This window comes from Pteropus medius, unplaced genomic scaffold (assembly GCF_902729225.1).
Source record: "Pteropus medius unplaced genomic scaffold, Ma_sr-lr_union100, whole genome shotgun sequence".
NCBI lineage: Eukaryota > Metazoa > Chordata > Mammalia > Chiroptera > Pteropodidae > Pteropus > Pteropus medius.
Genome location: NW_024354499.1, coordinates 3,653,566 through 3,680,163, shown reverse-complemented (window position 1 = coordinate 3,680,163; position 26,598 = coordinate 3,653,566). Strand labels below are relative to the sequence as shown.

The following is a 26,598-nucleotide window of genomic DNA, read 5'->3' as shown; positions in this document are numbered from 1 at the left end:
TTTTTCTCTGCTTTTAAGATTTACTTTTTATCATTGGTGATATCCAGTAATGAAGTTATAAGAGACAGTGTCAGTGGTTGAGACGAAAACAACAAGAGCCAATCAACTCTTCCCCACGTCCCATTGCTATCCTGGTATAAATCTTATCTTCGAAGAGTATTTCTGGTTATGCAATGACATGAATATGGACTTAAAGATCCTGATTTTCAAAGCTATGAAATCATGTAAACTCTTCTCTCACCATACAACTGAAGGCCATCTTAAGAAAAGAAGCAGTAGAGTATATGGGAAAGTTATATTGGAGACAGATTTTTTTTTTCTAAAAGAGATTAAGTGTTTCTTCTAGGATCCATTTAAATTACTTAATCAGATAAAGCTTAAAACAAAAGCAGGCAATTCTCAAAGGGATCTATGCAGGCAGTCCTCAAAGGGATCTATATCTAATGACACAAGTTGGAAATACATGAAACTATGTGACTAGTGATCCTGGTGTTGTGCAATGTAATGGCCCTGCTTACCAGCCTCCTTCCATTCTTCACATTTTCATCTCTGTTAAATGCTCCTTCCTCAGACAGCTCTTAAACTAACCATTCTACCCCAAATAGCCACTCCCTCAACCATTCCTTAAGGTTGATTTATTTTTCTTCATAATACTTAACAGCAACATGACATTTTATTGTTTATTAGTTACTTGTTTATTGTCATCTCCTTCACTAGAGAATAAGCATCATGGGTGCAGCTTTATTGTCTTATTCATAGCATATACCCAGAGTAGGTGCTCAATAATTTGTTGAATGAATTAATTTATTCATGTATTTGCTGTATATTATTTATATGAAGTATGTATTTAACATATTTATTTATTTCATCTGACATTATTTAACGGTCGTTTTCATTTTTATCATTTATCCACTCACTGTGTAATCACTTACTAGGCTCTACTTTGTGTTACGTATGTAGTTAGCATGAGGAGTGCGGAGAGACAAAGATGTTTAAAGTAAGACTTCCATAAAGAAATTCCCACTTCCTGAAGTATAAAATTCAAAGTCCTTAGCAATCAAAGATTGGACACCCTAAATCCAAGAGGAAAATAAAGTTTTATGTTTTTAAAAGCAGTCGAGAGGTTAGGTTCGCTTCTAGAAATGTGTACGAGGCCCTCTGTTTCCTTCCAGTCCCTCCAGGGAGCCCAACTTCTCAAACTTCCCAGTTGTCCGCCAGAGACAACTCTTATCCTGCGTTGCTGAAAGTTCCTCCCTTGGTAATTGACAGCTGGGGGAAATCCCACTAAGGCCCGCCTTCCCCCCACGCCCCTCCTTGTTAGAATGAGTGGTGCATCCCGTGGGAGGGGCTGCTGGCTCAGCCAATGGAAGAAAGCGGGAGCAAGAGTCTTTGTAAACAAACGCAGAGGTGCAGCGCCTTGGGCTCCTCCTTCACCCGGGGGCAGTACGCCCAATGCTTTGGCCCAATGCCTATCCAGGACCAGCATAGCGTTCTTTCAGCCAATCAGAGCCGGTGTCTCCTGCAAGTAGGCGCTCCACCTGGAGGAAAAGAACGAAGGGAGCGAAAAGACAGATGTTAATACCAATCAGAAGCTGGAACTCCTGAGGGGGTGGGCGGGAACTACTTCACATTTAGACCAATAAACACCACACGTTCCCTTCTAGGTGACTGAGCGGCATCTTCTTCGGCCCAATAGACAAATAGGGCGGTGCCCAGCAACCAATGGCTTAGGTTCGGGGGCGGGGTGAGGAGCCACTGTGCAGTAAGAGGTAACCTGGCGAGTGGTACCAGCGCTTTTCGGTGCTGAGGCTCACGCTTTGGTACTAGAGGCCGAGAGTGTTCCGACGACGGCGACCTCTGCGGCAACGACTGAGGCTCTCGGAAGAGCGGCAGAGTACGGTCTGGAGGAGGGGCTTCTGGTCAGCCCAGGTGGGCTCGGGCGCCTGGGCTGCCAGGGAGGGGACCCACGGGAAGCGCCGCTCTCCCTGCTCTGGGGGCGCCCTGCGCCTCCCTTTCCGCCGCCTTCGAAGCTGTGAGGGGCGGCGCGCGACTGCCCAAGCTCCTGTTGGGAGGTTAAGCCGGCGGGTCCCACGTCGCGTCAGCTGGGTTGCCCCTCTGCCCCTTGGGAGCTTCGGGGATCTTAGACCAGCAAAAGCGCGCTGTTTCCCTCCTGCACCCCCCAACTACCCTGAGCCCTCTTATAACACTCCGACTGAAGTCTCTGTCTCTCGAGTCCCCTTACAACCCCGTTGCAACACTGCTAGGCAAATTGACCGGTGCTGCATCTCCGGTCCCCCTTACCCAAGCGGGAAGGGGGAGGAGTCGCGCATTTTTGCCCCTCCCCCAATCGCGAGCCCCCTTGCGTTATTTGCGTTTCTTCTATTCTTTCCATCTCCCCCTTTACTCCGGCCTTCTTTCTTGATACCTAATTTGAGTTAGGGACCTTGGCCACTTCTCTTTTGCCTTCTCTTCCGCGAGTGAGTCTTTTATCCTCCTCCCACCCTCTAAATTTCATACTCATCTCTCATGGAAATTAACACTTTCCACTTGTCCCTTCCAGGCATCTGGAAGGTGAACAGAAGAGAGGCAGAATACACTGTACAGGGAGCTTTACAAGGTTGAGAACTTTAACTGGTTTTGTTAATGACAAACCATTCTCGTCGCTTAAAATGGCATTTGATCATTATACCCTCTATAGAATCTTTGTCCCAGTACAGTTGTTTTGGTGATAATTTCTGAAAATGCAGGTGCGAAGAATTTACTGGCGGCAAAAAATTAAAAAAATGTATTATTTTTAAGTAGATAGAATTGGATTATATTTTAAACAGCTTAACTGGAGTGGCAGGTGTTTGCAGTGTAAGGGCCTGAGCACTCTAGTTTGTCAAATTATAAGACATGCTTTTAGCTGTACAACACAATGTAATTTGATGACATGCAGCCTATGGAAAATATAGCACTGAATCTTTTAAAATAATATTCTCTATACCCCTTTCACAGAGAATTTGTATTCACCTTCATAATATAACAGTTCAGGTTTCAGTAGTGTTGGTTCTAGCCATATGTTTCTAGATAATAGTGCAAACTTTGTTGTGCCTAAATAAAATTATGCCAGGAATTTTATGAAGAAAAAGTAACTCACCACACTTAGTTTTGATTGAGACTTTCGAGTTTTGAAAATGTTAACCTAGGTATTGGGCAGTGAGGGTTTTGTTTTGGGGGACAGAGGAAATTGAAGTATTGGGACAAGCCTGATGGCCCTCAGGCTGTGCGTGAGGGAGAGGAGGGGGAGAGAGAAGAGAGAGGACGCAGGAGAAAATACACGTGTACAAAACCTTGTAGATTCAAACAATGTTTACTTTGATGACTTTACATAAATTGGAATTGTTTTTCCTATTCTCAGTGGCAAATTGTAAGCAGTAAGTTTAATATCATGTCCACTGTGTTTTAGCCAGAATTTTGTAAGCTTTTGTGAAAAATTCTTACTGTTTTCCCTATCCTATTTGTGACTGCATATCAGCATGCTTCTTTGTATTTTGCTATGGTAAGACCATATCTTGTGTATAAAGAAGTAAGTCTACTGGAGTGAATTTATTATGACGAGTCAGCATTGTCTAATGGACCATATGTTTGAGCCCTGTTAATAAATCATAATAAAAAGAGAAAGATCTTAAAGCTATTCCAACAAATGCCTAGGTGTTTAGAACAATAAAAAGTATTTATGACAAAATTATTAGCAGTCATCAAAGAAAAGCCGTGGACAAATTGCAAATCCATAAGTTGATCACTATCATGATTTATTAAAGGCTGCAGTTGGAAACCAGTTATTTTTGTATAGTCTTTTCAGGTGGATTTATACTTATAATTACTTGTTTGCAAATTTAAAGGACTATAGTTATAATTTCTTCCTAGAGAACTTGCCTTTAAGGAGTTCACAGTTCAATGGAAGGGAGACCTATAAACCAAGAATTAAATGCAAAGGGAGAGGTTCTGCAGTACAGGATGATTACAGGACCCAGAGAAGCACAGTGGCCTGATATCATGCTGCTCTAGACTTTCCGTGTGCCATTTCTTGAACCTTCCTGTTTATTTCACACACCTGGGCCCCTCTCTGTAGGTGCTGTTTTCTCTTTTTGAAGGTCTTTTTTTTTCCCCACGTCATATGTACCTGGTAGAGTCCTAATTCAAAATCTTGAAGCTTGCCACTATACTTTACTCCATCCAAATAATTGTTATCTATATCTTTCTGTTATTTCATTTTAAATAATTACAGTTGATTCTGATTATTCACAGTAGTTATGGTCTATAGTCACCTAGATCACTAATTAGCAAATCTGAACCACTGCTCCTACAAAAATATATATATATATATATATACATATATACATGTCTCAGATTATAATCTTAAATCCTAAATACGACTCATCCTGGTAGATCCTATTTTCATTTTTATACAGAAGAGAAAATGAGGTTCAGAAGTGTTAAATGATTTGCCTGAGGCCACCCCTTAAAAGGTGCCAGAGTTAGGATTCAAACCCTGTCCTACTGGCCCCAGAGACAGAGTGTCTTATGCTACACTGCACTGCCCCCTACCGTCTGTGTCCTTCAGTTATCTTTGTGTGAGAGCTGAAAGAAGGCAGAGCCCTGCCTTGTCCACCTCAGCTAGGAATGTGAGGAGTGACTCAAAATTTTTGCCATTCTGTGCATGTCTCTGAAATACTGCAGAAGTGTTACAAGTATTGATTTTAGGAATATGAATAAATTTTAGTGAGTAGGCGAATTCTCAAATACAGAATCCACAAATAATGTGGATCAACCATACTTGTAAATGACTCATGGAGTCTATTTCATGGTAACCTTTCCCCTAGTCCACTGTAGATTCCTTAGTTTCTTTGACAGTTCGTTCACTTATTCATTTATTCAACAATTTTTTATTAAACACTTACTATGAATCAGGTTCTGTTTTAGACTGTGGTGAACAAACTAGAGGTTAAATTCTTGCCCTTATAGATGTATTCAGGTAAGAGGGACAGACAGCTAACGGTCTGGATGGAGCTCAGAGGAGAGGTCCAGGTTGGAATTATAAATTAATTTGACCAAAATGAAACCTAGTGTGCGCCCTCTCACTTCACATCCCCTAGCATACTGACTTCTAGAACATTTCTGTTACGCTCTGTGCCTAAACACTTCCTTTTGAGTCTCTTTCCACTGACCTGTGTCAACCTCCACTTGCCATTAGTTTATTTTAAGGCCATTTACTCATGTAACTGGAAGTGTTCTAGAAAAATCAGGCTGAACTGATCTTTGATTTCTGGGTTTGCCACCTACCAACTTAGTAACTTTGGTCAAGCTGTTGAACTTTTAAGCCTGTTTCCAAATTTCAAAAGCGGTGATATGGTGATTAAGCCCTTGTGGGTTGCAAGGAAGAGGCACACATATATTACCCTTGAAGATGAGGGTTTAATGTAAACTTGAATGGGAAATCATTTCAGCAGCCATATTGTCCCTTGGCCCTAGTGCTTTCAAAACTTTATAGAACAATAACTTAGCAATGTTTAAAATAGGATTTGAGTTCTGGAGACCTACCTTCTTTTCCTTTGTTTACCCAACATTTGTATTTCTCAAGATAAAAGTATCTGAATGGATTGGTTTGTCACCAATAGGACTCCTATTAGGTAGAATTTTGAGCCAAACCATGCTCAATCTAGTCAAGTTCAATCCGTTAGTTAGGATTCTGAGACCTGGTCCAGTCTTTTGTGGCCAAAGAAGTAGGACTGCTTTCATGCATTATCTGTTCTGAAGGCTACAGTATTTACAAAAAAGAATTCCTTGGAGACAGTTTCTTCAGAAGACAACTGAGACTAATGCAGTCCTTAGAATTTCCTGGACTTCTGTCCAATTCAAATACCTGTCTAACATGATCATAGATGATGCTTAATAAAGCACCTAACAAAGTAATTGACACTTCATAATATTCCGTAAATCTTCTTTTGGTGTTGCATTTAATATTACTGTAGTGTAGTTATTTGTTTATGTAGCTGTCTTCTTTCCTAGGCTATGAGCTCCAAGAAGCAAGATCTCTTCACCCTTATATCCTCGGCACTTAGTTCAGTGCCTGATATATAGTACTAGATTTCTTTGATTTCTAGTGCCTTTGAATCTTTTTTATATGCTTATTGGCCATTTTTCTTCTTGTGAGAATTGCCTGTTTCTTCATTGCCTATTTTATATTGAAGAATTTGTTTTTTTAAAGGCATTTTTAAGATTTCCTTTTAGGCTAAGGATATAAAACTTAGTTGTCACTGAGATTGCAAATACATTCCTCTAGAAAGTAATTTGCCATTTAACTTTATTTTTGGTGTCTTGCTGAATGAAAGCATTTTTTTTTTCTGTACTGTACTCACATCTATCGATTTTTTTTAATTTTGTGACTTTTCACTTTGGTTGCTTGTTAAAAAAGATTTTTGCCCATCCCAAGGTTAAAAATATTTATTTAAATGTATTTTTTTTACATTTTTAACCTTAATCTGTATGTAATTTATTTTTGTGTGAAGGTAGGCAGTTCATTTTTTATTTGCCTTCCACTCTCAGTTTTGAATGGCCGACTAGTTGTCTCAGTGATTATTCTTTATCCACTATTTGCAATTTAGCTTATAACAGAAACCAGATTCCTATTTCTGGGCTTTCTGTTCCATTGATATATTTATTGCTATGCTTAGTCTACACCGTTTTAATTAATTTTTAATTTCTCCTTATTTTTTGAAAAAATTCTGTTGACTATTCTTATGCAATTATTAGCTAACCTAAAATTAGAATCAATTTGTCAAGTTTTAGAAAAATTCTCTTTGGAGGTTATATCAGAATTTAACAACTGTAGATTAATTTACAAAGAGTTAATATTTTACAATATGCCCATTCATTTATTCAAGTCATTTTAAATGTCTTTCAGGAAATTGTTTTATGTTCTATCCATTTATTAGGTTTATTCTGAAGAATTTTAGATTTTAGATTTTTTTTTTTTTCTGATTGTCATTGGTTTATTTGAAAGCTATTTTGTATGTTGGTTTGGAACCAGACTTATTATTAAGTTCTCTTACTGTTTTTAATAGTTTTCAGTAGATTCTTAGTCTTGCTAAAAGTCAAAGTCATATTGGCAAACGATAATCTTGCCTCTTCTAATAGTTATACTTCTTGTGTTCCTGACAGATTGCATTGGATGGAAGCATTCAAAGTTACATAGTGGTTGTGGTAGTGCATATTCCTGATTTTTTCCTATTAATGGGAGGGCACTAAAGGTTTGGGGCAGAGAGATGCTTATGTGAGTATATTGATTATATTAAAGAATCATGATTTTATTCTTTTTAAAAAATTTATTCTTTTTAAACATAATTTGTTTAAAATGGATATTAAATTGTATTAAATACATTTTTTGCAAATATTGAGATGCTCATGTAGTTCCCCTTTACCTAATATAATAAAAAACACATCTTTATATTTCCTAATTTTAGACCATATTGCATTTCCTGGCTGAACCCTATTTGGTTAAAGTGTTTTTGTTTTTAAATAAATTGCTTGATTCTATTTGCTTATATTTTCTTTGAACTTTTCTGTTTGTAGCATGAAAATAGGTCTGTGGTTTTCTTTTGTGATATTTTTGTTCTTTTTAATGTGTTGAGCTACCTGTATACTAATCATTAGACGCTCTTCATTTCTTTGTGCTCTGAAACAGTTGCATAGGAATTACCTGTGTTTTTAAAGTAGGTGCTGTGTGGACTATAGAGTGGTCTTGCCCAACGTAACCTCAGGGGAAGTGAGGTTTAACATAGTGACTTTAGTGTAAAGAGGAGCAGAGCAGTGTTATTTAGTGAGAGCTGACTTTTGTTTGGTCTTTTTATTACCTAGGCTAGTACAGAGGTATTACACTCATCATCTGAGGGTTAAAAAGGGCCTTTGTTTTAATACTGAACAGATATAACTATTTAGTTCTGCAACCTCCCAGATATATAAAATGCCTGCTTTATTCTCACTGAGAGCAAGAGGCTATGCAGTGAACATTCCCTTTTAGAAGCTTTTGAAGAATAGGGTATTCTGGTTTAATTTTGTTAATTTGGAAGTGTAAAGGTGAAAAATATCTTAAACTTTAACTCCCTGTTAAATGTAATTCTAAGATGGAGTACATAATTCCACTTTTCTTCTCCAGTAAGTTTGATACATTCAGACCTAGTTGATGTTTTATTATAGAATTCCTAAAGTTTCTGAGGCTCACATTATGAAGATCCTTTTAGAGAACTTTAGATGTAAATAGTATTGTATGAAATCAGGCTATAAATCATACATTTCAGACAAATCTCATTGCAGCTTGTTTTCTTATTTAACTCATAGAGTGGGGGTTGTGGGGTGATTATGTCTTTTAATTGGATGTCTTTATTTTATATCAAGATAGTACCTACCCCTGGCTTTGACCCTACAGAAGGAAGCACATTTTTCTTTTTGCTGTATACCAGTGTATACTCGAGCGTACTACAGAATCTCCCGGAGGGCTTATTACAACACAGATTGCTGGGCCCCACCCAGAATTTCTGATTTAACAGGTCTGGGATGGGGCCTGAGAATTTGCATTTCTACGTTTCCATCCCAGGTGATACTGATGCTGCTGGGCCAGGGACTATATTTTGAGAACCACCGCTGTATACTAACTGTAAATACTAGAAATCTGGTTCTAGAAGAAAGCTGGATTTGGTCTGGGAGTATAAGTGCACAGGTTATGGAGTAAATCATGAACGATTCAACCTTCTGCTGCCAGCACAGTATTGAGTTCAGGTAACTAGCAATACGCAGTGACACAATTCTCCTTTCATGATTGTAAGTCCCAGCTAAATATCAAGGCTTAGAAACCAGGGGACTCTGGTCGAATAGGATTTAGAGATTAATTCCATGAAAATAGGGGTTATTTATATGTCTCTTTTATCTCTCCCCTCACCATTTAACCTTGCTTTAGGGTTATTTTTTTTTTTAACTGGCCAAGAACTTTGAATCCTTATTAATTGAAAGCTTTGTGTGTTTTTAAAAGATATTAGCTATGCTTATTCTTAAGATTTTTTTAACAGTAACTTAAGAGAATGAGAAACTTTTTTCAAAAAAAGAAATCACAGAATTATATTATTGGAACGTTGGAGAATAAACATCAAAAGTGCTATGGATTTTTAATTGTTTTAGTGATTTCTCATTGCGTTGTTTGAGGTAATATTAGTAATTCTTAGAATCCCTCTGCAGATGAAAAATGAAGGCCAAAACCATAGACCTGGCATAGAAACTGGACACAGGAGACAGCGATGAAGAAATACACACATGTATACATGTACACATATACATATATAATATATATACACTTTTTTAAAAATTTTATTTTAGTTAAGGACAAAAGTACATGTTGTGAACTTAGGCATCATATAGAATCTTTGAGTTGAAGAGAAAGCAAACTCTGGAAGCCACACCTTTTCACAGAGGAGTTTTGCTTCAACAAGTTTTTCTCGTTTGTCTGCCTAATTTCTCTTGTTCTACTACTAACAGCCTCAGTTTTCAAGTTGATCAGCTAGTCCAGCCTTGGAATAAATGGTATTGCAACAGGGAGTTGGGGAGACTCCCTACTTGGACGTATACCTGTTTTGCTTTCTTTTCCCTTTAGAGAAGATTTTGGGTGAGGAAAAGAAGAGTAGGACTAGATCCTACAGGACAGAACAGTGCTTCTGAAGCTTGGCTATACATCAAAAACAATTTCCAATATTGATTAAATTAGAGATACTCAATCTTTAGAATTTCACAGACCGGTAAATTTTCAGAAACATTTTGAGGACAACATAGGATTACATTTTTTTTTTTTTAACTAAGTAAGGACAGTAAAAATGTCCTTATTAGTGTCATTTTATAAAATGGTATTTTAATGCCAAAAAACACAGGAAGGCCTTAATTCAATGCAAAAGACAATTCTTTAAATTGAATAAATTTAATTTTATGAAAAACTCTATGTGATCCCAATTTTTCTTATTTCACCACAGGCTGGCGAAAATTCACATGGGACTAGCACCCTCTAGTCAGAGGCACAGAGCCTAAAATTACTTCAGAGGGTTGTTAAAAATGCAGACCACAGGCTCCATCCTAGGAGATCATGACTCACAGTGTCCGGGGGAGAGGTCCCCTAATCTATATTGTATTTTAGAAAGCTTTCTAAAAGTTTGAATGTTTATGGTAGAAAATATATTTTTATTTTAATTCAGACACACTAGCATGTGGTGTAACCTTGTTTGTATTTTCTTTCGAAAGACTTACTCTTGTTGAATAGCATTTTTCTTTAGCCTGGTTTTCTCACTCCCATTAGCAATATTTGAGAAAAATCAGAGTTTTATAGCATAGCCATTCAGGAACTAAAGTGGGAAGTGTAAGAGTATAGCGTAGTGGCTAAGAGCATGGACTTTGGGGACAGAAGGACCTAAACTTAAGCTTTAGTTCTGGCATTTACTAGGATTGTACCTTGGGCAAAGTGTTTAATCTGAAAAACTGGGATAATGCTAGCACCTAGCTCCTAGGGTTGTTGTGAAGATTAAAAGAGAATATTGTGAAGTACTTGGAAGTGCTGTTATTTTATTTTCATCTTTTCCCTTTGTATTTGAATAGATTACTTGTTTGCTCTTTATAACTTGGTTGTCCTATGGTACTCTCTCTTTCCGTTAGAGGTCTGGGTAAATTTGCTTCAGATACTTTCCCAATTCAATGGGTAAATTTGCTTCCCTACTTTCCCAATTCAATTCCACCCTTGCAATTTAGACAGCAAAGCCTGCTTCTTCAGTAGTTTCCACACCAAAAAAAATCCATAGGCTCCTAAGCTTTATAATGCCCTGGTAGTTTTACTGAAAATTGAAGTTCTTAAGGTAGAAGCCACATTATGCAATGTGAGGCCTTTCACTATCTGAAATATATGGCTTTTAACTCATTTTTTTTCTTCACTCTGTTTCAGCACTGTGCCCCCATTAGCTGGAGAAATGTTCCCCTTTCTCCCAAGGAATAGTTCTTTTCTTACCTTAGCTCCTCAAGGACTCTCCTTCTATCCCAAATTAATTTTCAAGGAGTTTCTCCCACCCAAAATGGTAGTCTTCCTGAAAAGATTTGTGAATACTGTTTTCTCTGCCTCATTACATATGTATTTAGAATGCTCGGCGGCCTTCTCCCTAGTTTGCTGTGGCAAACAATTCTTTTTGCCAGAAAGATATCAAATAAAAGGTACATGTGTTCCCTTTTGGTGATTTTCCTTGGGATCTATGGTACGGATTTCTTCCAGTTTAGATAACTCTTCCGTGGCTCGCTTTTATGCCTAGCCAGCAGCTCATGAGGAGTGTGTTATAGTAACCTGGTGTTATTAAATGCTAAAATAGTAAACAAGAACATATAAAAGTTTTTCCTAGAATAGAAGTAGGAGTTTCCCCCACCCCCCCTCCGCTCGAGTAATTTAACCTGTCAAAAACAGATTCCTCAGTGATATGTTACTGGCTGTGGAGAATTAACTGTTACTACTCAATGAAGAGTGCTCAGCTGCAGATACTAGCCCCTAAAGGCATGGCTTCCTTCCTAGGGAATGATTTAGAATATAGCATTCTAGAAATGGCAGTCAACAAATTATTTATTAAGGACCCGGTGGGTGTAAAGAGGCATGCTAGAAGCTGTAAATGACTTGATTCTTGCTCTCAAGAAACTTCCAAGTATATAAATTAACTATTGCCCAAATTATATATATGCATACATACACATTCGAATATATGTATAATGATATGTGAAATTGGGGTGGAGGTGGGGGAAATCTTAGGCAGAGATTGTATTCAGGATTCTGTAGTGGCATTTCTGATATTGTGTGTTTAAAAAATAAGTTAAACTATTATCAGTTCAGCCTAAAAACGTTTAGAGGCCTTTGTTTTGGTATTGAGAAAACAATAACAAAACATATTCCATATGTAATAAATTGCCCATTGGAATGTTTTGATTAATGTTATTTGTTAGAGATTTCATTTCCTAGTATTTACCTTGTTAATAGCATGTAATATCTTTTTGGAATTAGACATGAAGAAGTCAAGGTCCCTGTGATGACGACCATTCAATGTTATCCTTGGAGAACAATTAATAGGCTTTACCTGTGGAAGGGGAACTTGAGGGCAGGTCTGGATACAGAGGACTTGCCACTGACTGAAGGCAAGTCTGGTGATTCTACCTTTGGAAGTGCCTTTAAATGCTCTGTGGAGTGCATTTTTTGTCTGTTCTATACATTTCTAATAGGTTAGTAGTAATATCACAGAATATCCTTGTGGCATGGTTTCTAAAAGTTTGTGGGTACTTATAGGTGTTAGATTAAAAATATAGCAAATAGATAATAAATAATAAAGGCAATTAATTAGGGATATGCTTGAGTAGTTAAACAGGATTTCTCAGATCAATGAATTTACTTGGACATGGATTCCCCGCCCAAGAGCATTCATAAGACTGTGTTTTATAGAATACCAGTTAAGGGAACTGCTTATATAGGAATTAGAGTAATTGAGATTTGGACTGTTCCATATAGAATATGCCCCTGTATTGGAGGAATTGTCCTTTTCCTTAGTCTTTCTATAATCAGAATCACTTATAGCAGTTAATAAGCAAAAATACAAATGTGGGGCCTTGGCTTTGGTTTAACAAATCAGAATATCTGAAATGATGTGGAAAGCTTCCAGGTAATTCTGATGTACTCTAGAGATTGAGAACCACTAAATAGAAATATGCCTTCTTGACACTGGCCGAATGCATTCTTAATCCTATATGCTTCTATTTTGTGTTCTTGGCTGTGGTCTAGGGACTAGACTATTGCAGTAATTAAGTTCAGTGTTGTCATTCTTCCCAGAATGTCTGTCTTCAGATTTTCAGAGTCCGTTTCATCAGTAGGACAAATCTATAGGTCAGTATAGGACACATTTTAAATAGCAGAAAAGAGATTGTATTTTATTTATATTGTCTTTCTAATCTGGCAGCCTTGAAAATGCTTCTATTTGTAATTTACTTTTGTTTTTAATGTATTTTACTACTAGTGCATCCAAATTATTTTCCTCTTGACTTGTCAGCTAATAAGCATTTGAAAGCTTGTCAACTTCTCATTACATGTAAGTTCAGTTTTCTGTGTGCTAACAAGGACATTGACATTCTATCTGCAAACCCTTTTCTTGCATTAAATGAAAGATTACTAATGGAGCATTTATGTGTTGAGGTCAGTATAGGAGAGCTTAGCAGGGTAATTACTTCCTTGTTTTCTGTTAATGTACATGCAGCTTCTCTGAGGAAAAAAAAAAATGAAATGGAAATAGAAGGGACAAGGTCGTTATAATTAGAGACTGACCTAGAACTTTTAAAACCTCTCTGTATATATATCCTACCTGTCCTCTCCACTCCACCCTCCTTAAAAGCTGAACTACTAATTTGCCTCCTTTTCATCTTGATCTTCCACCAGATGATGGAGAAAGCTGATGGGTGTATTTACCTTGTAAAACAAGAAGACAGAAATTATTTTAGTGCAAAGTATTACATGGCATGAAATATGTTCTACAGGAGTTTAAGAGGCTTTATAAAATTATTTCTTGTATTGCTTATGTAGCTTTAAAGTGTGTGTGTGTGTATGTGTGTGTGTGTGTGTATGTGTGTGCATGTGTGTGCATTCCTGTGAAAAATAGAAGAGGAAACAAAAAGAAAGTCAAAGTTGGAGTTTGGTAGGTTTATCCAGCAACTGTCTGGGCAGTGAGACTTATATTTGGGGGACATGAGCATTCCTTCTACCACAGAAGTGAAATCTCCTGCCGTGGAGTGAGGATGTTTCATGCGGCTTTGTAATGGATCTAATCTCTCTCTCAATGCTCTTTTTCCCTCAGCTTTGACTTCATGTTCACCATGTAGAACTCTCTATTACTAATTAAGAATTCCAGGCATTTAGATTTGAATCATGGGAATGTATTAGCTATTCAAAAAATATCAGCAAATAAGTATCCCCTCTTGCCATCCCTGCTGTCCCATGGCCAACACCATCAGTTATTTCTTTGTTCTCTTGTATTTGTAGCCTCTCCCTCCTTCTCCACTGCACCCTTTCTATGAACATTTAAACGTGCTTTAGTCTAGATTCTTCAGTCTTTAAAGTTTCCAGGGACCGCTCAGCTGGACTCCTTGAAAGAGTTAACTAATACTTCCCGTCACCTGCAAATCATACCTGCTCCATTCGGCTTTCATCCTCATTTCTCTTCATGGAAACTGCTCTTAAACTCATCAGAGACCTCCATGGTCTTAAATTCTGTGGACACTCCTCAGCCTTCCTTTTGACCTTTCAGCAGCCTTCAACATACCCATCTACTGCGTGTATTAGTTTCCTGTGGCTGCTATAACAAATTACCACAAACTGGTGGCTTAAAACGTGTTTATTCTCTTGCAGTTCTGGAGGTCAGAAGCCAAAAATCAAGGTGTGACACGCCTGCACTCTCTCTGGAGGCTGTGGGAGAGGGAAAATCTGTTCTTTGCCTCTTCAGCAGTTGTGGCTGTAGGCATTCCTTGACTTGTGGCCACTTTAATCTGCCTCCATGGTCACATTTCCTCTTCCTCTTCTCTCTGTCTCAAATCTCCCTCTGCTTTTCTCTTATAAGGACTCTTATCATTGGATTGATAGGGCCTACTGGGTTAATCCAGGATGATTTACTTATCTCAAAATCCTTAATTTAGTTACATATGCAAAGATCCCTATTCCAAATAAGGTAGGCTTCACAGGCTTTAGGGATTAGAATGTAGGCATATATTTTGAAGGGCTACCATTCAACTCACCACACTGGAGTTCTTTTCTTCCCTTGATTTCTGTAATGCCGTACTCTTCTGATTTCCTTCTCAACTCTCTGGCTTCTTCTTCTTCTTCTCCTTTTTCTATATTATCTTCCTCCTCTACTTGACTTTTTAAAATGTTCACATACATCGGGTCTGGGTTTTAGACCCTCTTCTCATCTCACTTTGTCCTTTCTCCCTAGGCAATATCTTCTAGTCCCATGGGTTCTGTTACATTTACATAAACAACTACTCCAAATGTCTATATCCAGACCTCTCCAGTTCCTGATACATATAGATAACGTACTTAATAGCTCCATTTGAATACTTCAGAGGCATAACAAATTTAATATGTCTAAAATAGAGCTCATCACACTTTTACCCCCACTCCCAAGCACCACCCAAGAAAAGTTTGCCCTTCCCACAATTCCTTAGCTCAATAAAGGATATTACCATTTACCTGCTTGCTTGTGCCAAAGTTATCCTTGATTTTTTTCTCATCCTTTCTCCCCACATCCAGTTCATCACCACAAACAACCTAAAGTAGTTTTGGAATCTGCCTACTCTCTTCTTACTGCCATTATCTTAGTCCAAGCAGCTATCATTTTTTTCATCTGGTTAGCACATTAGCTGCCTTACTGGTCTCCCATTATCCACTCTCAGTCTGTCCAGTCCATTTTCCATATAGCAGCCCGAGTGACCTCAAAATATGAATGGAATCGTCGTCATGCTGCTAAGAACCTTTTTTAATGGCTTTTATTGCTTTTAGCATGAAATCTTTCATGTAGCCTCTAACGGCCTACATGATCTGGCCCTGTCTACCTCTGCAGCCTCATTTCTTCCTGGCCATTCTCCCACTGGTTCTCCCTTGACCTGCCAACTATATGCATACCTACCTCCTTTTAGTTCTTGAAAGTTCTTGCCTCTTCTCTCTATTGCTAGCTAACATATTCTTTAGGTGTCAGTGTAAGTGTTGCTTGCGCAGGTAAACCTTTCCTAACCTCCTGGACTTAATCGGATCCCCCTGTTGTTTTCTAATAGACCCCTTTTATAACAAGGATCATAATTATTTTTGAATTATTTGCTTTTCTCTCTCCTGAGAGAATGTAGATACTACCAGAGCAAGGACTGTGTGGCCTGTCAAAGGCCCAGTCAAGCACAGCGCCTAGGGTAAACAGGCACTCAGATACTAATGAGGGGGTGCATCTAGATATGGCTAAAACATGAATCTAGGGGCAGTATATTTTAAGTAAAATAAAATTAAAAATGGTTATCCACAATATTTAACTTAAAAAATGGTATTAACCGGACTGAATGAACTTAACAAAACCGTAGGAAACAGAATAGTAGAGACTAGTTTTTATATCCACTGCTCAATAGACTTTTTCCAGGTAATTCAGACAAAAGTCCCAAATCTCATTTAGGTTCAGAGAATAACTAGTTTTTGCATGAGCATGTTGTACCTGAAAGTTGTGGGTTGAACTGATGAAGAATGTATTCTAGAAATATCCTAGATACCTGAAAGTTCTGAAGTCCCTGTGACTGGGAACCAAGGCCCCTATGTAAGCCAGATGTTTTAGACATGCACCTTTGACCATACTAAAATGCTAATCAAATGCTTGGCAAGCTTTAGCACCTCTGCTTTGACTATGAATAGGGCTACATGCTTTCCCATCTTCAGCCAAAATGACAACTGTTATTTTCCATTTTCAGCATGTTTGCCATGTATATAAGAGGGAAAGTGAGGTGGAAGAATAAGTTTAAAATAGTTCTTAGATTTCATAAGGTAATATAGACACGGACCAGACATAAACTCATTTGTCTGCTGTTGAGGTCTGATTCTAAAGAACTTCTCAAGCAGTGACCTACTTCAAACTGCATATTTGCCCTTTTGACTTATGAGAGGAAAGATATGGCAACTGGTAGTTTGTGTGGCAGAGCTAGTTGTCATTGTTTATTGAATACCTGTATTAGTTATCTATTACTATGAACAACTTATTCCAAAGCTTAGCAGATTAAAACAACAAACAGTTATCTCACAGTTTCTGTGGGTCAAGAATCTGGGAGCAGCTTAGCTGGGTACCTCTATCTCAGAGTCTCTCATGAAGTTACAGTCAAGCTGTCAGCTGGGACAGCTGTCTCATCTGAAGACTTGATTGGGGAAAGATAAACTTCTAAGCTCACTCTCATGGTTGTTAATAGGATTCAATCCCTTGTCTCACGGGCCTCTCCATAGTGTAGCTGACAACGTGGCTGCCATTCTGATTTATGTTCCTCCTTATGTAACCAAGCATTTTCCCCATCTCTGGAAGCTTTGGGGGTATTCTTTTTGTCCCCACTGCACTACAGTATCATAATGATGTGCCTTGGTATGAGTGAGGGTCAAGTGAAATAATGAACGTGAAAGGTCAAAATAGGATGGTTAGACAAACATTGTGCTCTCAGGGGGCAAGCATGGTGGATGGCAAGCTGGAGAGGAGCTGGGAAGAGAAAGAAAATGTTACATAAAACTCTGGAATCAGGAAAGTCAAGGAAGTTATGGGCAATGATCGTATCTTCCCTGGTGCCTTCCCCAAGTGGGAAGGTTCTCCCCAAAAGCCTTATGAAGGAGTTACCAGTCTCCAGCAAAATCTCCCCATTCCTACAACTTAGTCCCCCACTACTAAAGTTGAGAGACACATTAAGCATCAGTCACTGTCACCTAGTAGACCCACAAACCATTGTCGTTCTTGAACTAACCCAGCAACTCAGGTTGCTTAATCCCTGAATCTGGTACTTTTTTTGGTCTTAGTATTGCATTGTCTGGATGGTTTTTAAAGTGAGGCAAGACAGTTTATGTGCCTTAAGTCAGAACATAGATATGAAAACAATTTATAAATTGTTAAACACTATACAAATTAAGTTGCTGAATTGCTGCTATTTAGAGAAACCAAACTTGTCAATTGTGTGGAAAATGCGGGTGGAACGGTATAAAATATAAATCAACACTTATAGTAGCCAACTATAAGAGAACCACTTTCCTGATATTGGCAGCCCCACATCTCAGTATTTTCAACTTTTCTAAAGTGTTTGTGTTAAATTGAGTAACATCTCCATGTTGAGATTATGGTAATTTTCCATTCCCTTTCTCATGAAGGGGTACATCCTGCAATTTGCTCTGTGCTTCTCCTTGCTCTTGAATTAGAAGGGTTATTCTCTTTCTTCTTTTGCCTTCTCTCTTTTCTTATGGTCATGTGCACTCAGGAATCGTTTTGGGGAGAAAGGCAGATATTTTAGAAAACTGAACTCTGATTCTCTGTGGATGATTTCCATATCGATAAGGACAGATCACTGTGCTGGTTATAAACAAATGTCAAATGAGTCTTTATAACCTGCTACCCAGCTAGGATCAGGACCTTTAAGAGTCTCTGTGCCAAGGAATACACCCTACTTACTTACGCTGTTGCCCTGACATTTAGAACAGACTTGCTCCTATTGTTGTTATGCTGCAAATAAAAGTTGTAAAAGTAAAGAGTTGTTTTCCTCCCTTCTATAGTCTTTTGGAACTATTATGGAGCTGGATTTGGATTATAAAAGCAACTTATAAATCAGAAACATTGGAAACACCCCATAAGACAGGATGGCCATGTTAACATAGAAATAAGAAAAAGCAAATGATGGCTTATCATGATGTTACTATAAGAATGGATACTTGGGAAGGGGGAAAGAATGGATACTTGGGGAATATGTGTGTGTCTATGTATCTGAATACACATGGGGAAGTCAGGAAGTTTATATGCACCACATTGTTAATCATTCTTAACTCTGGTTGGTTGGACAACTGGTGACCTTAACTTTCTCCTTATTGCTTATTAAAACAGTGAACATGTATTATATTTTGAAATATGTTCTAAAGAAAAACAAGCTTGAAAAATCAGAATAAAGGGCAGTTAGTTACAATGTTCATTAAGAACGCATTTTCTTTACCGATTTAAATGTTAAGGTAGCCATGCAATCTTAATTAATTTCTAGAACCTACAGAATTTGCCTTGATAAGATTCCTCCCATTCACACACACACTGTTCTAGAAAGGCTTACTAACCTTAGACTTTTTTTTCCTTTAACTCTTAAAGAAGTATACATCTATATAGTTGACAACTACAAGATATGGTTAGTTTATAACAGGTACAGACTAACAGTTTCTGTTCACCTGTAGTTAATAGCTTTGACTTAGAACTTCTGAAGCTTATGGAAGAATCTGGAAAATACAGGTTTTCGCTTCTTGATCCTTGTAACGTTTTATCCTTTCTTTTTCTCTTGTTTAGATTCTATCATAATGAATGGATCCAGTGTGGCCAACACATCACCCAATGTAAAATCCAAGGAGGAACAGGGCTTAAATGGGCATGATGAGAAGGAAAACCCATTTGCAGAGTACATGTGGATGGAGAATGAAGAGGATTTCAACAGACAGGTAAAAAAAAAAGTAGAATGACAATGATATATGTAATTCGACAGCTATAATATTTTACTTTCAGCTTGTTACAAAAGAAATGAGTTTGCTGGCTTTAAAATAACTTAAAAATACATGGAAGCCTGATCTGAGCTGACCAAGAAGCATCTTCAGCTGGTTAGAGCCCAGAGGACAGTACTTTGGAGGAAGGTACTGATATTTTTCTACCACATTGATTAAAAGAGGATCTAATGCCATGGTAATCCGGTGTAGACTTCTGGGAAGCAGCAGCTTTGTGCAGACAGGCCGGCTTAACATGCCCCAAATAGGAACTGGGAACTGGCAAGATATGAGCCTGAGAGAGAGAAGTGTGCTAGGTGGGGGAAGGCTAGACTGCTTCACCAAAGATTCAGCAATAATTCATTGTCTTATATCTCTGTGACATTAACATCCCAAGGTAAGCCATTCCAGGTAGAAGTGCGACCACACAGTCCCTTCCGTGGTGGTTTTCTGTCACTCCCAGGGAATTTATCAGCTGAGTAGCTGAAGGATAACAGGAAGTCTAGCCACTGGGAAAGCAGAGAACTAAAGGTGGAGGCAAAGGGTTTCCTTTTAACCAGGTGACAGAAAGTATTCATATCCCATTTGGGGACATTACATGATGAATAGTTACATGGCCATATCCAGCATGGGAGATGGGAAATATGGTTTTAACTGAACACCCTGGGGCTGTGGCAAGAAGAAAACAAGCTTTGGTTGGGGGCATCTATCAGTTTCCACTCCAAGTGCCTCATTGTGTCATGATTTGTGTGAATAGCTCATAGACCATGCTTCCATCACGCCCCTGTGCTCAGGTAACCATTTTTAAGGGTTGTGCCTGTAAATAGGGTATATTTACTAAGGGGGATACACTGTTACGCTTTGGGGAGCATCAGGGCAGATCTTGAGCAGTCACGTGAAACCTTGTGGCTTAGAAATATTTTGTAGTTATTGGTTTTTAAATATTTCATAACCTTCTAATCTACTTTAGTTTTTTAAAAAAGCGTGGCTAATTGTAATGTTAAAATACTATTTTTAAGTCTTGGTACCAGTGACTTTTCCTTTGAATTCACGAGATTAACTGTATTGGCTAGTTTGGGTGATTACTTTTGCTTGACCCTCTCCAGTAGTGGCATGAGTAAGCTATGAATCTGTCACCACATAGCCTGTAGGAAAAGGGTTGGCCAAATGCGAAATAGGAGACCTGTTAAAAATCACACAATCTTCAGAGTGGACATCTTAGGAAACGATGCTGTTTCCTAAGAGTCAACGATGTCTACAAACAGTTATAAAATATCCTAGATATGTGTTGCTTTAGTTTAGGACAATCTTTAAGAAATACAGAGTTGTTTAAATATTCATATTATTATTTTGAAAGAAGACTACATAGATGACATCATTTTCTATTGGTATGCCAAAAAGTGTTTTTATATCTTTCTAAGGGTCTGAAAATATTTTTCTCCCTTTGGGCCCTCATTACCAGAAAAGTGGGCCAGAAGCTGAGAGTTAGTTTTGATTTAATTTCCACTATCCAAGAAGTGGTCTAGTTATATAGTTCCTGTACCTTTTTCATAGTTGTAAAATGGGAAATCTAAGAAGAGCTGTGTCTTAACAAGACTGGGAAATGAATTTTAAACTTTAAAAATGATTTTTTGTAAGTGCCATATGAATGGAAAATAGTTGTGTCACATGTTAGAGATCTTAGAAGATCTATGAAGACCTGGAATTTCTGCTGTTTTGAGTTAACTGTTTCCTCAGTCTTATTGTTGTCAGAATTTAGTTGAAAAAATTCACATTTATATTTTCTTTAGCCAGTCATTAGAAGCATCTTAATTCTTAGTAGATCTCATACAAGATCATTCTTAATTGCGGAGTAATAACCCCTGAAAGAAAAAGGTGGAGCAAAAACTGAGAAGGATGAGTCCTAATGGGGCCCTAAGTCTGAGCGCCTCACCTTTACTTGGTAGGTGGAGGAGGAGCTGCAGGAGCAAGACTTTTTGGACCGCTGCTTCCAGGAGATGCTGGACGAAGAAGACCAAGACTGGTTTATTCCCTCACGAGACCTGCCTCAGGCTGTGGGGCAGTTGCAACAACAGTTAAATGGACTGTCTGTCAGTGACGGTCATGATTCTGAAGATATTTTGGTAAGAGCCATATGTGGTTCCACATGTGACATAGTGAAAAGAATACAGGATTTGGAGTCACAGACTTTCTTTCTGGCCCTACAACCTTGGGAAAGTCTCTGGAGCTCTCCAAGCCGCTATTTCTTCACTCTTGACATGGCATTGATAAATGGGTGCAGTGAAAATGCATTTCACTTCATAAAGCACTGAGAAAACGTTAACGTTGTAGCATCATCAACGTTCATTTTCCCCAGTGGGCTTTTCAAAGTAGAATTGGGATAAATAAAGATAAAAACATGGAAAAGGTTTGGTTTCAAATTATCATTTGCTGCTATCCTTTTCTTTTACTGCCTCTTAAATCTGTATTTACAGTTTTGAACGATGCTGTTACAGAAATTGTTCATTTTAGAGGGAACATACTCCTAAGAGGCTATTTTCCACTTAAAATTAGAAGACCAGATAAATGAATTCTCTGCCTTCCATATTTACTTACGGAATTCTGTGAGTGATTTAGTTCTCACACAACTCATGTTCTGAATGATTGTGCCCTGCACATTGCTAAGGTGCTGGGTATTCACGAGAGTAGAGAACCAAAGAGAGTACAGCAAGATGGAAAAAATTTTTAGATAGATAGATAGATTGATTGATTGATTGTGGAATTCTCTGGTTTGATGGAATTCTCTGATTTTCATTGAGGTAAGGTACTCAATGGAAAAATTATTTTTGGAGTCAAATTTACAAGCCCCTAATGGAAGCATCATGAAGGGTAGCAGGAGTCTAAAGCAGGTAGGAGAAAACGACGTTGGCCAGGGATTAGTACGTCAGGAGCCACTGAGAGCAGCCAGCAATAACATCCTGAGTTATAAGGAATTCTATTTTTTTTCTCTCCTTAAGGCTGAGAGGAAGGTACTGGTAATAATGGAAGCAGGGAGGAAATGTTTTAAAGTGCTGCTTGCCGTGGGATTTATTATCTCTTGGTTCTTATTTCAGAGCAAAAGTAACCTGAACCCGGATGCGAAGGAATTTATTCCAGGAGTGAAGTACTGAACTGACAGAAAAGCTTTGAGGAGGACTCGTATGTCCCCACATCTGGGGACAGCGCTGCACGAAAAGGCAGAGCTGAAGAGGGGGGCAGGGTGGGCAAGGGGTGCGTAGAGGGGAAGGGAAACGGGTTTACCTCGACACTGTGACTGGAGTAACTAAGGTGTTCAGTCTTATTCTGCAAGCCTCTGAATAGTTCTCCTTCATTCTACTGACTTTCATTTTGAGCAGTTTCCTATTATTATTATTATTATTATTATTATTATTATTTGCAGCTTTTTGGCTTTTTGAGTTAAGGAAATTGCAATCTTTTTTCCCTTCATTAGGAATGTTCTGCTGTGTGTATTTAAACAAAATAAGCTGACCAAGAAAATCTTGGAGTTTACAAATGCCCTGCTCACCTTACTGTGTACTTACAAGGGCATTAAATACCTGGAGAACTACTTATCGAGTCTGTTAAGCTGGATGGATAGAGGGACAAATGGAAGAAGCAAGTGTTACAAACCAGAGTATGCAGCTCAGCTTCCCCAACCCCTGGGGGTATCCTGTGATGAACTGGGATTACCAATAGCTTGCTGAGCCCAGGTCTTCCTACCTTGAACCCCATTCAAGAAAACAGACTTAAAGTACTGGTTTACGGTAACACTTTTGGTGGCTGATGAAAGTTGTAAATCAGAAGGGGAGGACTGTGATGGTTATTGTCACTTGAGTCATACAGTCACTGTCGGCCTACTCTTAAGTCTCTTTACAGCTACCTATCCCTTTCCATCCCAACGCTACTCTGATTTTAAGAGAAAATATTGTTACCAAAGGGGTGTGAGAAGCATGCTGTGCTGGCCATCCACTTCAGCCTGGAGAAGTCATCCTTGAATCCTGTTAGCTGTGTCTTAAATTTATTTTGACAGTTTTTTTTTCCAGCCCCATGAAGACTTGGTTTTCTTGGTAGCTTACTTCCCTTAGAAAGGTTTATGCACTTTTATAAATAAATATATTTTTCAGGACACTAGCAAGAAGCTAAGTTCACAATTTGGATGCTTCTCCCACTATTCAAGACTGCAGAAAAGCCTAGGAGACTGAGTCCCACTTGACCCAGGTGATTGTGACCCACCAGGATAGTTTCAGCGGCTGTAAAATTTTGTCGTTCCCACATGCCCAGCTTTGCGAGTTTTCTAGGATGGGCTCTCTGGATACGTTCCTTTTGTCTTTCCTTCATATAAGTGACAAGTTTTTTGTTTGTTTGTTTGTTTATTGATACTCATAAGGAACTAAACTGATTCCAGGAGCTGCCTTTGTATAATAGAGATGTAGATGGCATAGTTCAGTCTGAAAGAGCGTGTCCAGTCCTAGCGCCATTCTCCTAAGATGAGGACTTGCAGAGGTCTGTGGGAAGTGGCTTCTGTATGACTGCTGCTGTGTTATGTGATAAGCCTATCAGGAAAAGAGCATGTAACTTGAAATAAAGTCTGTGTAAATTCAGTATGTGGATGTGAGAGAGAGGTTGGAAGGAAAGCTCAAGAGGGTCTGGAAAGCTCAAGAATTTCTCCTTTTTCTTATGAGTCCCTTGACTTTTTGATCAGCCACAGCCTAAGGTCAGATTTGAAATACGAACCTACATCTTTTCCTCATATGAGTCTATAGGATGGCATTATTCAGAAACTGGCCTTCCTTTTTAGGTCACACATCATAGGAGAGTAGCTTAGGGAGCTTGTATTGCCAGAAGTGCACATTAATTCCCAAAGCCTCTACCTCGAGAGAATAGAACTCTGACTTATTTTCAGGGAAGGCTATGAATAAAGAAACTTCTTTATTCCAGGTTCAGCTTTCAGCTTGGGTTGTTGCCTCTAATAAGGAAAAGGGCCTTGGATGTACAGAAATAGAAGTTTCTTTCCCGGGGCTGCTAAATCATCTTCATTAGCTTATCCAAGCTCAGAATTCTATAAAGACTGTTGAAAATGTGTTAGGATTGCAGAGTGATTTTCTAGACCATGGGTGTCGTCATCACAAAGAGTACAATGGATTCTTGTGTGGCTCCCAGGCCAGAAAGTGCTACAGGGATCCAGATCTAGCCATTTCTTCATCCTGAAGAAGGCTTGCTCTTCTGATACCGGGGACAGGCTAAGATGCTTAGTTGTCTATCTCAGACTTTTCCTCATAAGAGAGGTTCTGGGTGCAAGCCAGGCTGCACACCCTTACCCTTTAAAAGTGAGGCTGGTATTTATAAGTGTTCATTTTGGTGTTGAATTTAAGTCGCTATTCTGTTGAAACTTTTTTTGGCAACTGGAAGTTTGAGAATTTGTATAGATATAAAATGTGTTTTTTAACAGTTGCCAATTCTGGTTGGTCCCAGTATTAGCTTACTAGTGATTGACTTCTTATTTTTGTGATTATTGGACTCTTAAAACTCCAAGATGAATATGATCTTATCTCTTGCTCTTCAAGAGGAAAAACATAAAAATAAAAGAAATGCCTTTTCAGCTTCTCCAGGCCTTAGAACTGCAGCAGAATACTTGATGGATATAGCCAAGCCTGAGTACCTGCAGCTTTGGGTCTCTGAGCCAGTTTCAGACTATAGCAGTTGACTTTTGGGGATCATAGAAGGTCAAACCAACAAAAGGTCATAAAGAAAAGGCTGAACCTTTGTAGACCTTCTTTCGTTTCCGAAGTCAAAACAGCTGAGACCTTTTTAAGGTTATAATGCTGTGGCTTTAAAAATGTTTTTAGTGAAACACTAAGCATTTTTTCAAATTGTGTATTGCTACAATGTCAAAGTTTTGTCTTGATTTTGGAGAGGCTGGGAAGTAAGGAGTCAGTCATATACTCTGGTAATTACATGTCAGAGAGGAAAGTCGTGAAGAAGTAGCCAAGGAAATAGCTTGACTGAATCTTCTTATAGAAGATTCTGCTGCAAACACGGCATAGAAATGTCAGGAGCCCAGGGATCTACTGACGATGATTGGAGGGGGCAAGTGTTCTTCTATAAGGGTACCAGCATTACAGGTTAATGATGTTTCTTGGTTTAGGTGATGTCAAGGTATGGGAACTGGTGGAAGAGGCCTGACATTTGACCAAGATTTGGAGATGTCCACCTATTGGCAAAGACTGTATATCCCCTGGTATTCTCCTTGTGGGTAATGCAAACCTCATTAGTTTGGAAGGTGGGTGGAGAGAACAGGAGAGTTGACCTAGATCTGGTGTGTATCAGCGACCTTTATCTCCTGCCTCTGCTCACAGTTCCCATGTGAATCATTTCCCCCTCACTGCCCACAGGGATCCTTAGTTATGGTGCCACCACCCTGTGTAGTTCATAAAGTACTCTGCTGCCATCTGAATTTCATCCATACTTGGTTAGTAGCAACTTTGAAAGGTTTTTTCCCCTTTGTTTTTAATCTTGTCTTTATTTCTCCCATCTTGAAGCTACAATTGGTGACAAGGGACAGGGCAGTAGGAGGCTGACCCAAGGCAACACTTGAGTTTCCTGCTTGCTACTTGACCTTCTGCCCAACCCCCTACTGCTGTCCCCAGTCTAGTTTTAAGGGGGATTATAGGAATACCACAGTTGAGTACACTGATCTTTACAGGGTGTCAGCCAAGAGATTCACAACCCAACCCCCAGGGGACAGAAGAGAAACCTGCAAAGGGACAGATGTACCATCTTTATTACAAAAGAAAAAGCCCCCTTAGATTTTGTTGTTACTAGGTATCTCATTTTTGAGATATGCTGAGCTTTGATCCCCAATCCTACCTTTTTACTGGCTATGTTTTAAGTTAAAATAATGGGAAAAATTTCAAAAATTCTAGGCATTTACTGTAAAACAAAACTGTTTTCACTCTAACTCAACACTACATGATAATCTTGCCCTGTTAATTGTGAACCTTCAGAAATGTTTAATGCTTGACGGGTGGTTTGGGAGGCAGGGACTGTTTTTTTAAACAACTTTATTGAGGGATATTTCACATATCATAAAATTCACCCATTTCAAATGTTCAATCCAGTGATTTTAGTAACTTTCTTGACTGGCACAGCTATAACCATAACTCAGTTTTACAACATCTTCATCCCCCCTCAATAAGAACCTTCATGCTCATTTGCATAATAATCTCGGT

At 38.7% G+C, this 26,598-nt stretch overlaps 1 protein-coding gene across 3 annotated transcripts; it reads left to right on the top strand.

The window, feature by feature from the left end:
• Window positions 1–1,737: 1,737 nt before the first annotated feature.
• Window positions 1,738–23,970, top strand: PAIP2B (poly(A) binding protein interacting protein 2B). 3 transcript variants are annotated; one of them, XM_039852801.1, is made up of 4 exons: window positions 1,738–1,894; window positions 19,164–19,312; window positions 21,298–21,474; window positions 22,444–23,970. In XM_039852801.1, the coding sequence occupies exons 2-4, from the start codon at window positions 19,175–19,177 to the stop codon at window positions 22,498–22,500; spliced, it is 372 nt and encodes a 123-aa protein (XP_039708735.1). In that variant the 5' UTR covers window positions 1,738–1,894; window positions 19,164–19,174; the 3' UTR covers window positions 22,501–23,970. The 3 variants fall into 3 exon arrangements, with proteins under 3 accessions (XP_039708735.1, XP_039708733.1, XP_039708732.1); XM_039852799.1 differs by having other exon boundaries at window positions 1,739–1,929; XM_039852798.1 differs by lacking the exon at window positions 1,738–1,894 and adding an exon at window positions 12,211–12,231.
• The last annotated feature ends 2,628 nt before the right edge of the window (window positions 23,971–26,598 follow it).